Here is a 13,599-nt window from a genome sequence, read left to right as displayed (position 1 = left end):
CGTAAGACTTGGTGATTAACTTGATAATCACGACATGATTACTAGCTTGATTTACTTAACAACTTAGTATTAATAATGCTTCTAAGCTTGATCATGGTAGGCCACGTTGAAAGTTACACAATTAGTTTATCTTGAGGAGGCGAATGATACAGATTTTGCTTTGCTTGGTCCTGTGGCTAGCTTTAATCACTGGCTACAATTTCTTTTTCCAGTATTTGCAAAGCCAGAAAAAGAGGAGGGTGAGTAGGGACAACCATTTTTCTTTTGCATCTCTTATCGTGATCTTGACCCTTTCAATCTTTTCTGCCACTTTGCCTCCTAATTCATCCCATAAAGTGAATTTTATAATCTGGGTACTTAATACTTGGTTTAATTAACAACCATAACTAAGTATGAAGTAGAAAAGAGGTTCAGAAAAGGTTTGGGACCTTCATATATAATATGAGCATCCAAGTTTCATGAACCAGAGTACCAGACCCATTATTTAACATTTTGCACGCAGAAATCTTTGGGATAAAATTAACGATGAAATGCAGATATAGATCAACAATTCAATATCCCAGAGATTCATGCCTCATAGGAAGGCACAAGAAACTCATATGAATATGATCACAACTAATAAACACACATAAAAGGGATTACATGCTTCACAGATCACAGTAGTAGTCTGTATTGTCTGCACGGGCATTATACACATAACTACAATGCATAGAAGCTAATTACTTGTTAAAAGTTAAACAACGACCGGATTGCAGTTAACATCGAGATTAATCCACACTGGAGGAACAAGGTTTGAGCTTGTTAAGGAGAACCACTTGGACTGGGAGAACGAGGAGGCGAAGACTTTGGATTTGGAATATATGGGATTATAGGCGCGCTGTGCTCGATGGGTCCAGGTTTAATAGAAGCTTTTGAACTTGGAGAAGGATCAATGGGGCGGTAATCATCCAGATCTACATTGCCTGTGTGCCTGTGCCTGTGATTGTATCCGCTGATCACCTGTAGTTTTTGGAAACAAATACAAATGACCATGATGTAAAACAATCCTGTCATTGAGTTTCATAACAACTTGTTTTGATATATGTGGGGCTTATGCTCAAGCTATATATGTAGTGTTATAGTTTTTGGAAACAAATACAAATCATCATGATGTAAAACATTTCTGTCATTGAGTTTCATAATTAACAACTTGTTTTGATATATGTGGAGCTTATGCTGAAGCTATGTAGTGTTCAGATTTCTAATCCAGTACTTAGCATTGCTAAAAGCCTCAAAAGAGCTTTTAGTAGCATTTGGCAGAGATAACTAAACGTGCATTCTGGGTCATGATAGCAGTTTCTAGTGTTTCTTGGCTTTACTTTTATAAGTGCCAAAAGTCTAAAAACACTCTAGCTAGTAGCATTTGGCAGAAATAACTACAAGTGCTTCCTGGGTTCTGAGAAAGCATGTGCTTCTGCAAGAAGTACTTTCAAGTGTATTTACACGAAGCACTTGTTCTCTAACAAGCCTATGAGAAAAGTGCTCCAAGCAGAAGGGCAATTGAGCACTGTCAAATTGGCTCTATCAAAAGAACTTGGAACAATGACATTCTCAGTTACAGTTTATGTACCTGGAGTCTCCTGCTTGTACTTGTCATTTTCAAACCATCACCGTGGTGGTTGACAAGCATATCTGAAAAAATAAACATGAAGTGATTGCAGTTTCAGCATTTTTGATATTTTGTTTGATTCTAGATCAACCCAAAATGTGACATATCAACTTTTACATACGCTTCAATGACTGAGAGATCAACTCCAACAGTAGAAATAAATGCAAACCGAATTCTATGTATTATATATTCTATAGAAACATCAATGTAGAAATAGAAATATCTCAAAATAAAATTGGCATTTTACTAGAAGAAAAATCAGGACAGGATAGAGATATATTGGCTCTGCCACTAATCTAACTCAGCAAGTCAGACCAATATGTACTGGCTTAATCACCAAGATCAGTAAGTGAAAATTATCACCAATGACAATTAATTTAGATCAAAAAAGGAGAAAATTGCTAGCTCCAAAGTAAAAAAGTTCAGCAGATCATGCTTGGAAAGGTTGCTGTTTTATGACTTTTATCCATGCAATAAGAGAAAAGAACAAATCTATTTAGTTCTGAGCCATTTTTGGATTGTCCCACACAAATGTGGCCTATAATTAACATTTGGGAAATTCCAAAGGAACCAAACCATTTTCTTTTCTATTATTATAACAGGTGCAAGAAAAGGCCAAACTCAATCCATCAAGCAATCACATAAAATGGACATATTATACACTGAAATTTATCAGGAAAAACCAAATCAAAGTTGCAAGAATCATTAATTACCTGGAAATAAGGAGGCTTTTCTGCTGCTAGAGACACCAAGGAACATTAGCACCAAAAGCAAAACCCCCCACAACCCAGAAACCTTCTTCATAATGCAGAAAATATCAGTAACGTACACTAACACCAAAGATTTTGCTTTTAAGGATTTTCAGACATTCCCTTCAAGAAACACAACCCAGGAAAGAGTTATTATAATGGAGCAGGAAAGAGAGAACCACCGGCTTTCCGGACCAGGCCAATAAAGTCAACCAGTATTTCCGGGGAGATATGTTGAGTGAGGGACTAGCAAGTTAAGAAGAGCCCATGTCTCTCATTTTGTAGTGTGTATGTTGAAAAACTATTGTTTTTTTCTTTTTTGTTGGGATTTTAATTTTTCGCGGTGGTATAGTGGGATGATAATAAAGAAGGTGCATGTGGGTTTCACAGAGCCTTCATTAGTGCTGCTGCTGCTCATTAAGTGCTTCATTTAGTGTTGCATGCAGACCCAGTGGGGAATGAAGAAACCACAGTGTTAAAGGTTGCCGTGGAATGTGAGCTTTTGGGCACGTTGGTTGCATTTGGCGCTCTGCCATTTGCTGCGCGCATATTATTTTAGTAATTTGAGCCAACGAAGATCAACATGGGGGTGTAGCTCATATGGTAGAGCGCTCGCTTCGCATGCGAGAGGCACGGGGTTCGATTCCCCGCACCTCCATTTTTGTGCTATACGATAATTCCAATATGGGGGACAACTGGACACTGTCCAAACTCCAAACCCAATTTTTGTCTTTTTTGAAACGCTACCTTTTTTTTCTTTAAACATCTCTACAAGATTACGGGGGGGGGGGATTTTTTGACGTTTTACTGCATTCTCTCCTGACTACAGATTACAGTTTCTGAATGGATGTCTAGGAAAATGAAAGATGGGATACACACTTTCACTTCTAGGGAGTAATCATACTTCGCTCTCATAAGTGTGCCCTTAAACTATGAACTGCCGAAATAAGAATTCCAGCGTTGTTGCACTGCCAAAGTGCCAAACTATGGACCAACATCTTCGGCTATTCAACAATTCAAAAGCACTGAGCCATTCAAAAGCAAATTACACATCAAGCATAGCTCTACAAGCTTACTAATGAATTAATTGAGCCATTCAACAGCAAATTACATATCAAGCATAGGCTAATGAATTAATTGGACTATAAGCTTACTAATGAATTAACGTTAATGGTGAATCAGAAGAGATTCAAAGAAAGGTGGTTCCAGCCAAAGATTTGTCTAAGTTACGTGCCAATCCTCACAAGTACTAAAACAGTCAAACAGAGTCTTGTACTCAGACATAAAAATATTGCCGCACGGTTCAAATATGAGAATACCATTTAATCAAAGATGGATTTGGCAAATAAACCAAAAAGGCTTGATGTCAAAATGTTAACATTGGTCCAGTCAAGAACTAATTGCAAAAATTCAGATATACTACATTATGGTCTTGAAAAAGAAACTAAGTAAATGTAATCGCTCCAAACTCCATATCTCGAACAACTTCATGGCCAATGTAGCAGTAGATCAGATGCCCTCACCATTTAACGGTACTGCAGTGAGAAAATGATTCATCAATATCCATCCGAAGAATCAATAAAAAAAAAATGACAGATGAAATCAAAGGGCAATAATATTAAACAGGCTGTTCTCTCTATTCTAATTTAATCTATCTTGGGAAGGGGACATTTCAGATGCCTGAGTGGGCATGCAAAACAAGGGCCAAATCCAAAGAGTACAGGTTTCACACTAAAACAGAATAATCAAGAAGCTCCTTGCAATGCAATTTCTGTTAGGGACAGAAAGAATTTACCTTGATGAAGCCAATTTCCTTTGCATTGCTGCGGAAGCACTGCCTGCAGCACATCAGTCCGTACTTCCTGACCAACCCATGAGGATTCCCACACACTCGGCTGTCCAAAGCAATCAAATCGACTCTTATGTCAGAGGTACAAAAACAAAGAAAATTGGTAGCAACTAAAGTATCCTCACAAGGAGGTAAACACTCAAAGATAGAAAGGTATCACTGAACCGTAAACAACAAAGAAAGAAAACATATAAAATAAGAAGTACGCAACCTAGCCTTGTGAAATCCATTATGTCATTATACCAAGTTAGCAAACACACATTTTAAGTTAATACAATCAAACTCCTATAGTATGACCGAAACTTAAATGCCTAGTAATGTAAAGGATTGCACTAGTGAATATTTGGTCAGAAGACAACATGAACTCACAAGATTTTTGTCAGCAGAGTACAGCATATATAATCTAACTGTCAAAATGGAAACACTGACCACTTGCACAAAACTAACTACATAATGAAGCCTAATTCGAAAACACTGACAATCTCAGCCTAGACATAGAAAGCATAATCCCAAACCATCGTCACCAAATCAAAATCCATGATCAGCTAGGGAGATTGATTAAAACTTAAATGCTTGGTCTTACTGATAATATTTTAACAGTAACGAAATACAAGATTCAAAAATAATAAAGCACAGATAATACTGATTAGGCAGATCTCAAACAATTCCAGGGAATTAGAAGGAAAAAGATTTGCCGGGAAATTCATACCAAGTGCGAGAACCAGGGCCGTAAGACTTGGGATGCGAGTTCCAGACGTTCGAGTGTCCCATCTTTGAATCTCTGAGAAAGCCGCCTTCAACTCACAACAGCAGCCGCAAGGAGACACTGAACATCCAAAACCCTAGTCCATTTTGTGAAGCATATTGTATGTTTTTTATAGGTCTTGCAGCGAAACGCGTCGTTTCAATGAGTTTTGCCGCCAGCATGGGTTGGGCTGTGCAGCACGACTCTTTGTAAATCAGGCCCAATCTAATATATGCTTTTGCAAAAAAAGGCCCGATTGTTACCTCTCGACTCTTATGTTTTCTAACAAGCTTAAGCTTGAGATATTATTTTCAAGTTCAACTTCGGCTTAACTTGATAGATTTCTTTTAAACTTGAGTATGGTTCGGGTTGGGTAAATTATGAACAAGTTCAAGTTTGAGTTAGACTTGACTTGATTGATTTAACTCATTTAAGAACTATTCACGAAGCTTATCAGCCTAACATATTCTAGAGCTCGGCTCAATTTCTTTTAATGAGTTCAAACTCAACTCGTTTACTTTACGAATTCGAACTAAATGAGTTACAGAGAACCGAATTATAGCCAATTTACAACGTAATATTAACAATTTGTTGTTATCTAAGTTTCTTCGACATAAATTTTGAAATGTATGTTTGACCCTCTAACCACTATGACCAAATTTATCAACTGAACTCTCTCATGGGTCGATTTTTTTTAGCAAGTTTTTTTTTTTTGGGGCTAAAAAAGAGGGATAAGAGAGGCAAAGAAACATCCTTACCACCCCCATGTTAATAAAGAAAAAATAGATACAAAAATAGGGGGACGAAGCCAAGACCTCCATAGTAGAACACACCAAACATTAAAGAACAACTAGCTAACAAAAATGAAATTGTGGAAGACCTAAACAGTCACTATTGCAAGTCGAAACAATGAATGGAGGAGTCACGTCCCACCAAACAAAGCTTGTTAAAGTAGTACCATGATTTGCCAAGATGTCAGCAACTCTGTTACCTTCACGAAAGATATGTGAGGACCGGAAATGCATATGAGAAATGCGGTGCAAGCAATTCATCCACTCTACTCTAAGTTGCCATGACACCAAATGAGGATAGCGAAGAAAATTAAGAATAATGGAAGAATCCACTTCTAGCCATCTATGCTTCCAATCACGGACCCATGCTAACTCAATGGCCGTAATAACTGCCATGACCTCAGCTGCAACCGAGCTAGGGATTTCAAGATTTGATGAAAAAGCACCAAGAAAATTCCCCCTATAGTCACGAAAAACAGCCCATAACCCCCCCAAGTTGGAAGACCTTTTCCAAGTGTCATCTGAATTAATCTTAACCCAACCAAAAGGGGGAGTATGTCAATTTACCTCAATTATTGTAGGGGCACGCCGTGGATTACATTGAGCACCAAAACTTTTCACAACTCGAAGGTCTTGCACAAGATTATGCATACATCCCTTAGCAAGACGACTAGAAGCTTGTATATGTCCTGAAATAAGTCTAGAAATCACCGTAGTTAGTAGCTAAACTTTTTGCCTCCGAGTTTACAGCTTTCAGCTTGAGGAGTACTTGCGGCATTATGTGACAGCAAGTCAGAAGAATTGGCTGAGTCTCATGGATGCAGCACAATTCTGCTACAACCTGCATCGGTCGTCAGCAACCGGCATGAGTCCGAGCGAGTTAGCATTTGGGCAGCAGCCCTTAACTCCAGTCGTTGTAGCAAGGCAGAAGACAGGAGGTCGATGCCCTGCTGCGTACAAGTTTGCCTTAGAGAAGCAAGAGCTGATTTTGCAAGCAAGAGACAGCCTGGCAAAAGCTCAAAGGCGCATGAAGAAGAGTGCAGATGCTAAGAGAAGGATACTTGAGTTCGACGTGGGGGACATGGTGTTGTTGAAAGTAACACCGCAGATTTGGAAGAATATTAATTCCAAAGCAGTGCACCGAGGTTTAATTGCAAAGTATGATAGTCCTTTCGAGGTGGTCAAGAGGATTGGAAATGTAGCCTATCGGTTAAAGCTACCGGAGCGGTTGAAGGTTCATCCGACATTCCATGTTAGTTATCTCAAGCCTTTTCACAAAGACTTGGTTGATGCTGGGCGTCAACAAGGGAGAAGGGCTCCTCCTGTCATTCGGAAACAGTTTGACAAATAGGTGGAGAAGATACTAGACCACAGAACCTTGGGGCAAAACAAGAAGAATCGGCGGACCGACTTCTTGGTACAATGGAAAGGAGACAGCGCAGGGGATGCCAGTTGGGAAAGGGATGTAACCCTTTGGCAGTTTGAAAAACAGATCAAAGAGTACCTCGAAGCACTACCGACGACGAGGGCGTCGTCGAGCTCTAGTGGGGGTGGTTTGTTAGCCCCCTAGTGCTGCAAAGATGCCTCGACACGACATCAGCCTTGTGTCATGTCGAAGGAGGCAGCAAAGCAGCAAGGCAAATGATGGCACGGGCCAACCCATCATGGAAGCTGACAAGGAGAGCAGCAAACATCATGATAGCTGACAAGGAGAGCAGCAAACATCATGATAGCTGACAAGGAGAGCAGCAAACATGGAGGGAATCATGGGATTGATGTTGGCACGGGCCAACCCATCATGATAGCTGACAAGGAGAGCAGCAAACATGGAGGGAATCATGGGATTGATGTTGGCACGGGCCAACCCATCATGATAGCTGACACAGGGAGAGCAGCAATCAAGAGTGGAATCCAAGGAAAGCAATAGTCAGAGGACTGTTGCAAGGAAATGTAATATAAGCTGACCCATGGGAGTGTCATGGGCAGCAACACACACATTGGCAGAAAGAGAATAGCTAGGCAGATCGAGTGTCGAGATCACTAAGGCTGAAAGCTATGTTGTAATCTTGTAGTCCTTTAATAGAGAGAAAAGGTTGGGAAGGTTTCTTCCTGTAAACACTGTGTGTCGATTGTGTGTGGGTGTTCGAATACTTGCTTCTGTTGTTTACTTAGTAGTTCCGCTGCATACTCTAGCAAGCAAGTAAGAGGTGGGCTGGTCAGGCAGAGAGGGCTGCTTGGCGCCATCACGAGGGCAAAAAGTTTAGGCTTAAACATAACTCCGTGACAATTTCAGGACATATACAAGCTAACTACGGTGTAATCTTGCCCCCCAACAAAGATACTTGGGGGGCAAGATTACTCCTCCTATGAGCCAAATTTTTCCCAAGTTTTCGAGGCGAAGTATCTTTGTTGCTTTCCTACAAGCTCTCACAAGGGGGGTTTTCATGCTATAAATTTTTACGCATCTGAGCTTGGAGTGAAGCATAGATGGCCTCCCCCGTGGCCTTCTGGAGGTTAGCCAAACATAGTGCTGCTAACTTCTTTCTTTGCTTTTAATTTTCTGTTAATTTTTCGCTTCTAGTTTTCTTGTTAAAAAAAAAAAAAAAAGTTGAATTTGGTAAAGGGGTTGTGAATCATAACGGAATAGGTGAAGTCTCTTTTGTTAATATTGGCCTAAACTCCTTATTGATACCTAGTTCAGGTCCCTTAAGGTTAAGGGCGGCTTTTATTAACACTTGTTGAACTGTCTTCACACTTATGATCTTTCTCATCTTAGTAAGTATAGCCTATGTGAAATGGTGTCTAGAAGGGGGACAACGTTTATGACAGGTTCTTGAATCCAGAAGTGCGTGCAAATGGGCCTAAACCACTATGTGGGAGTAGCTCATGCCAAAATGGATTCTGCCTCTCTTGTTCGCCCTCCCCCACCTGGCCATTTCAGTAAGGTTGCCCAAAGGATTTGAAAGAAAATTTGTGTCTAGGCAACTATACTTGGGCCGCATGTCTAAACCTTGATGCACATTGTCTTATTGAATTCAACTATTTATAAAAAAAAAAATAATAAAAAAAAAGGCAAATTTCGTTAACTTTGTTTTAGGTTTTATATTCATATTTCAGTTTTTGTTTATCTTTGTTCTTTATTTCGTTGGTTGTTTGTTTATTATTAGAGTCAAAATGAATTTTGGGTAAATATCTTCTTCATCGGGCGCATCCAATGGGACGTGATGTCTAAGGTCTAGTTTGGATACGAGAAGTGCTGACAAAGGGTCTCGTCCCCTGTCAATCAAGTGAGCTGAGCTCCGCCAAAATCGTTCCTCTCTTCACCTGGTCATGTTCCAAAGGAGTTACCGAAAGGAGAAGAGAAATATCCCTAAGTCCAAAACGTTTTTTCTTGTATGTTGCGTCACTTTATGTGTTGTTCTTGTTTTTGTTTTGTTTTGAGTCTTAGGATGCCCTTTTAACTGTCTGTGAAGGGTTTCAATCTCCAAAATTATGGCTAAAATAAAATAAAATAAAAAAGTCATAAATACAACTCTTAGGGGGCAATTCTAAGTGTCCCTACACTCACGAAGCTACTAAGCCGAGTCGGCGGCTCCGGAAACTTTTTCCAGCTTTGCCATCGCAGGAAAGGCTGAGCTCAAGGGAAATGTGAGAGCCACCACCGTGATCGCCACCTCCATCGGAAGTAGTCTTCATGTTGCCAAAGATGTCCTCACCATGCATGGGGAACAGAGGAAGGGTTTCAATCTCCATGTTCATAGATCCATAACCACCATAGTTCCCCATCTGCCCGTTAACGGCAATCATCACACCAGCAGAAGAAGCAGAAGCAGGTGCAGATGAATTGGCAACATTGTCATCACCAACAAACCCTGATCTTTGCATGGGCACATGAACATCCGAAGTGGACTTCTTCTTCTGCTTCTCCCGAGCCCTTTGGTTCACAAACCAAAAATAGACGTTCTTGAACTCGATCTTGCCGTACCATTTCAGCTGGAGATAGATCCTCTCAACCTGCTCTACAGTTGGGGACCTAACTCCCTTATTGTAGAAAAGCTCCTTGAGGATTCTTATCTGATCTGTAGTGGGAGTCCACCTACTCCGCTTATAAAGCATGTTAGCACTACTCCCGGCTGCTTTGTTGCTTCCTCCATCCTCGGTTGGTTGCTGGGTTTGTGGTTCCATTGGTGATGGGTTGAGAGAATGCAAGAATTGAAGAGTGATGATGATGAGTAATTAAGAAAGATTGCTGTTAGAAATATTCGAGTTGATGAAATGATTTCGGGATTAGAAATTTGGGTTTATAATGTTGAGGAAGATATAGGCATGCAAATATCCACCCTTGGATGGACGGTCAAAGAGGAGTCAAATCGATGTCAGTAAATCGAGATTAGTGATTCCAAATCTCGGGAAAAAAGGGACTAGCAGCATGTGAGGAGCGGTTTTTGAGGAGTTAGCTATCATTAAAGGATTAATAGCATGTGGGGAAACCGAACGGTTTTCGAGGAGGTAACTGTTCTTTTCACGAGATTATTTTTCACGACTGTTGTTTTTCAACGAGTGATTAGTGCCTTAAATCTCAGAAAAGAATGAGTTATTGGCGCTAAGAGTTTTGAGTTGGGAGCCAGCAAGTGGATCCAAAAGATACATATTTTCTCAAAACCCTCACCGCAAGTCTCTTTTTGACGCGGAACATATTTAAAAAAAAAAAAAAAAGTTCATATTATTTTCAATATACAACTATAGGGGCCTATATTTGGGGCCTTGCGAGACACAATTATTGGTTTCTCACGAATATTTGGATATCAGGATAAGAAAATATTATTGTATTCATAAAGTGGCTTTGCGGCCAAAAGCAGTACATTCATTACAAAGCCAAAAGTGGCTAGAATACAAAACAGGAATCTTCGGATTATCTTCTGAATCTTTTCTCAAGTGGAAGCAGCTATGGAATCCAACGTCGGGTTGAGCCGCGCCCCTTTACATGGAAGTGGCAAAGGAATACAACATAGGCTTGGCCAACGCCATTATCCATGAGAAGGGGAGACTCCAGTGAAAGAAAATGGAGCCTCCAAGCCCCCTCAATTGGAAGCAGCTATGGAATCCAACGCCGGGTTGAGCCGCGCCATTATCTCCTGGAGGGGCAGAGAGTGAAGGAACCGAATATCAGCTTGAGTCTCTGCACCCCCTCTAGCCTTGGTAACCACCATTAGTTGGACGTGAAGTATAGGAACAGCCATTCTGTGGCTTGAACCCATTCCTTCAAAGAGTCCAGCCCTTCTCATCCCTCCAAGATTCTATCAAGAAGAGAAAGGGGGAGAAGGAGGTGAGAACCAAAGCCCCTTCCATCTGGAGGGCACAACACGGGCCGGGTCCAGAAGGAAGAAAACAGAGGAGGAAAGACGAACCTCAGAGTGGCCATCCTCCCTTTCTCCGTTTCGCTCCGCGTGTAGGATTATGACAAAGATGATCTCGCATAATCGTGGATCCCACACTCGGAGCCCCCTCACGTTTCTAAACCAATCTGAAGCCTGACATTGTTGTTGCAGGATTCCAGAAGGAGAAACAAGGGGTTGCCTAAGATTACGCCATGAGGCCTAACCCAGGCTTAAGATTACGCCATAAAGCCTAAAATTTAGAGGCTAAAGGTCATTTCATGAGGGGAAGATTTGTGAAGAAGGAGAAAAAGAAGCAAGGACTGAAAGGCCATTTCTTGACTATTCCAGAAAAGTTGTTGTGAGTATTCCCTTCCCTAAATACAACTATTTATAGGGACTTCAGGCAAATCCCTACCCTTGGATGAAGCTCAATTTCAAAACTGATGTCAGTAAATCGAGAACGGTTTCCAAGAAGGTAACTATTCTATTCACGAGATTATTTTTTCACGACCGTTGTTTTTCAACGAGTGATTAATGCCTTAAATCTCGGAAAAGAGAGGTAGCATGTGAGGAGACCGAACGGTTTTCGAGGAGGTAACTGTTCTATTCACGAGATTATTTTTTCATGACCGTTGTTTTTCAACGAGTGATTAATGCCTTAAATCTCGGAAAAGAGAGGATTAATAGCATGTGAAGAGACCGAACGGTTTTCGAAGGGGCCTACAGAGATTGGCTCACAAAGCTCAATTTCAAGCAAAGTTCCTCCACGCGGAGGTTCGCCGCAATAGCACTAGCTTCGGCCTGAGTGGCCCGTTCTCTGAGATGGGCCAGGTTGCGGCCCATTTCTTCAGAAGCTGCCAGAGGTTCATCGAGTTGGGCTTCTTCTGTAGCAATCGCATTTTCAACAAAGGCTAAACCGGTATGGAGGTCCTCGATCCGAAGTTTGAAGTCGGACCTTTGGATTTGTAGTTCCCGCAGGCGGTTGGTTCGCTCATTTAAAATACCGCGAGAGATGTCCATTTCTCGAGAGAGGCTATTCAAAGCTTCTCGAGTGTCATGAGCCTGGGCGTTCGCGGCCGGTTGACGTTGGCGGGCCTCATCAAGTTCATTCAGCAGATCGTCAATGGCACTAAATTGCTGTAGGGTCAATGCCTTCTCCTGGCAAAGATACCTTAGGGCTTCCAAGACTCGCGGGAGGATGTCTGTCTCCAATACCTGAGGACCCAGATGTTCGTGAAGCACCATCTTAGCCTCATCCACAGTAGAAGGAGGAGTTATCTCCAACACCCTCATCAGTCTCTCGAATCTGGTGGGAGGAGGAGGAGGCGGCAGAGGCGCCACAGGATCACGAACCACCAATGCAAAAGGGTGGACAGCTTCCTCAGTTTCTTCATCTTCAATAGGTTGGTCTATCCCTTCAGCCGCGGGAGAATCTGGAAACTCAACTCGCGGCTCACCATGGGCAAGTGGAGCAGATTCAAGCACAGAGCCCTCAGCTTCGACGTTGTCTCATTTGTTCGCGAGACTTGAGGGGCACCACCACCGTCAGTATCATTTTCCATCTCTGGGGCGACTGTCCCGCCGATAAGACCAGCAGCGTTTGCAGCCACCTCCTCGGTACAAACAGAATCCTGGTCAGGTTCAGAAATGTTAGAGAGCGGGGTTGGATCTAAAGGGAAATGGAAAGCATTGGCCAACAGTGGCTTACCTCTCGAGCTGTCGGGTCAATATCTGGTACTTGGTCTTCAAGAGGAAGAGGCCTCACCTCATTCACCTCTTGGACCTCTAGTGCCGCGAGAATCTCTGTCGTCACCAGTTCCTCATAAACGGCAGAATCCTCAGAGTGGCTTTCCACACTTTCATGCCCCGAGGAGTCGTCATCAGAGATCGTTATTAGAATGGTAGGACCTTGCAGATGCTCTATAGATGTGGGAGACGGAAGAGGCGCCACGGGGTTAGTTGATGCTTGAACTAGCGAGAGAGTTGGCTTTTCTACAGCGGCTGAGGATCCAGCCTCGCTCAGGCGAGAGGGATCAGTGGTCCTCTGACGGACCTGTCAAAAGATACATAATGAAGATCTTGCCCAGATTCTAAAATTTAAATAAAATAAAACAGGGCCAGAGCTTACCAGCCGCATTGACAGAGGCTCGTCATCCTCAAAGTCCTCTTCAGCGATTTGGGCGCGATCGCGTTTGTAAGTATGAGCAGCAATTACCTGCACAGAAGAGTAATCACAACTCAGAAAATAGAAGGGTTCTGGAAAGCCAAATGTGCAAAGTCAGAATTAGTCTGGGGCAGTTTACCTCAGCAAGGCTCACATCATCATCATCAGAGGACTCCCCCTCAGGAGGCTCCTCGGCTACTGCCTTCTGTTTCCCGGCCTGAGTAGAGGCTGCCCTGCTCCAGTTGATACGCTAAAAATAAAACAAATGCACTTAG

The 13,599-nt window shown here is 42.0% G+C and overlaps 2 protein-coding genes and 1 non-coding gene across 3 annotated transcripts; 1 reads left to right on the top strand and 2 right to left on the bottom strand.

Moving 5' to 3' along the window:
• Positions 1-476: 476 nt before the first annotated feature.
• LOC133741066 (uncharacterized) lies at positions 477-2,681 on the bottom strand. Its single transcript, XM_062168999.1, has 3 exons — positions 2,362-2,681; positions 1,610-1,671; positions 477-999 (listed from the first exon to the last, which is right to left on the bottom strand). The coding sequence occupies exons 1-3, from the start codon at positions 2,450-2,452 to the stop codon at positions 802-804; spliced, it is 351 nt and encodes a 116-aa protein (XP_062024983.1). The 5' UTR covers positions 2,453-2,681; the 3' UTR covers positions 477-801.
• A 301-nt stretch (positions 2,682-2,982) lies between these two features.
• TRNAA-CGC (transfer RNA alanine (anticodon CGC)) lies at positions 2,983-3,055 on the top strand. Its single transcript has one exon. It is a non-coding gene; the product is annotated as a tRNA-Ala (tRNA).
• A 650-nt stretch (positions 3,056-3,705) lies between these two features.
• On the bottom strand, positions 3,706-5,115 carry LOC133739043 (small ribosomal subunit protein uS14z/uS14y/uS14x). Its single transcript, XM_062166754.1, has 3 exons — positions 4,956-5,115; positions 4,193-4,292; positions 3,706-3,932 (listed from the first exon to the last, which is right to left on the bottom strand). The coding sequence occupies exons 1-3, from the start codon at positions 5,015-5,017 to the stop codon at positions 3,924-3,926; spliced, it is 171 nt and encodes a 56-aa protein (XP_062022738.1). The 5' UTR covers positions 5,018-5,115; the 3' UTR covers positions 3,706-3,923.
• Between the last annotated feature and the right edge of the window lie 8,484 nt (positions 5,116-13,599).

The sequence above is a fragment of the Rosa rugosa genome, chromosome 3 (genome assembly GCF_958449725.1).
Source record: "Rosa rugosa chromosome 3, drRosRugo1.1, whole genome shotgun sequence".
Lineage (NCBI taxonomy): Eukaryota > Viridiplantae > Streptophyta > Magnoliopsida > Rosales > Rosaceae > Rosa > Rosa rugosa.
This window is presented reverse-complemented; position numbering and strand designations above follow the sequence as displayed.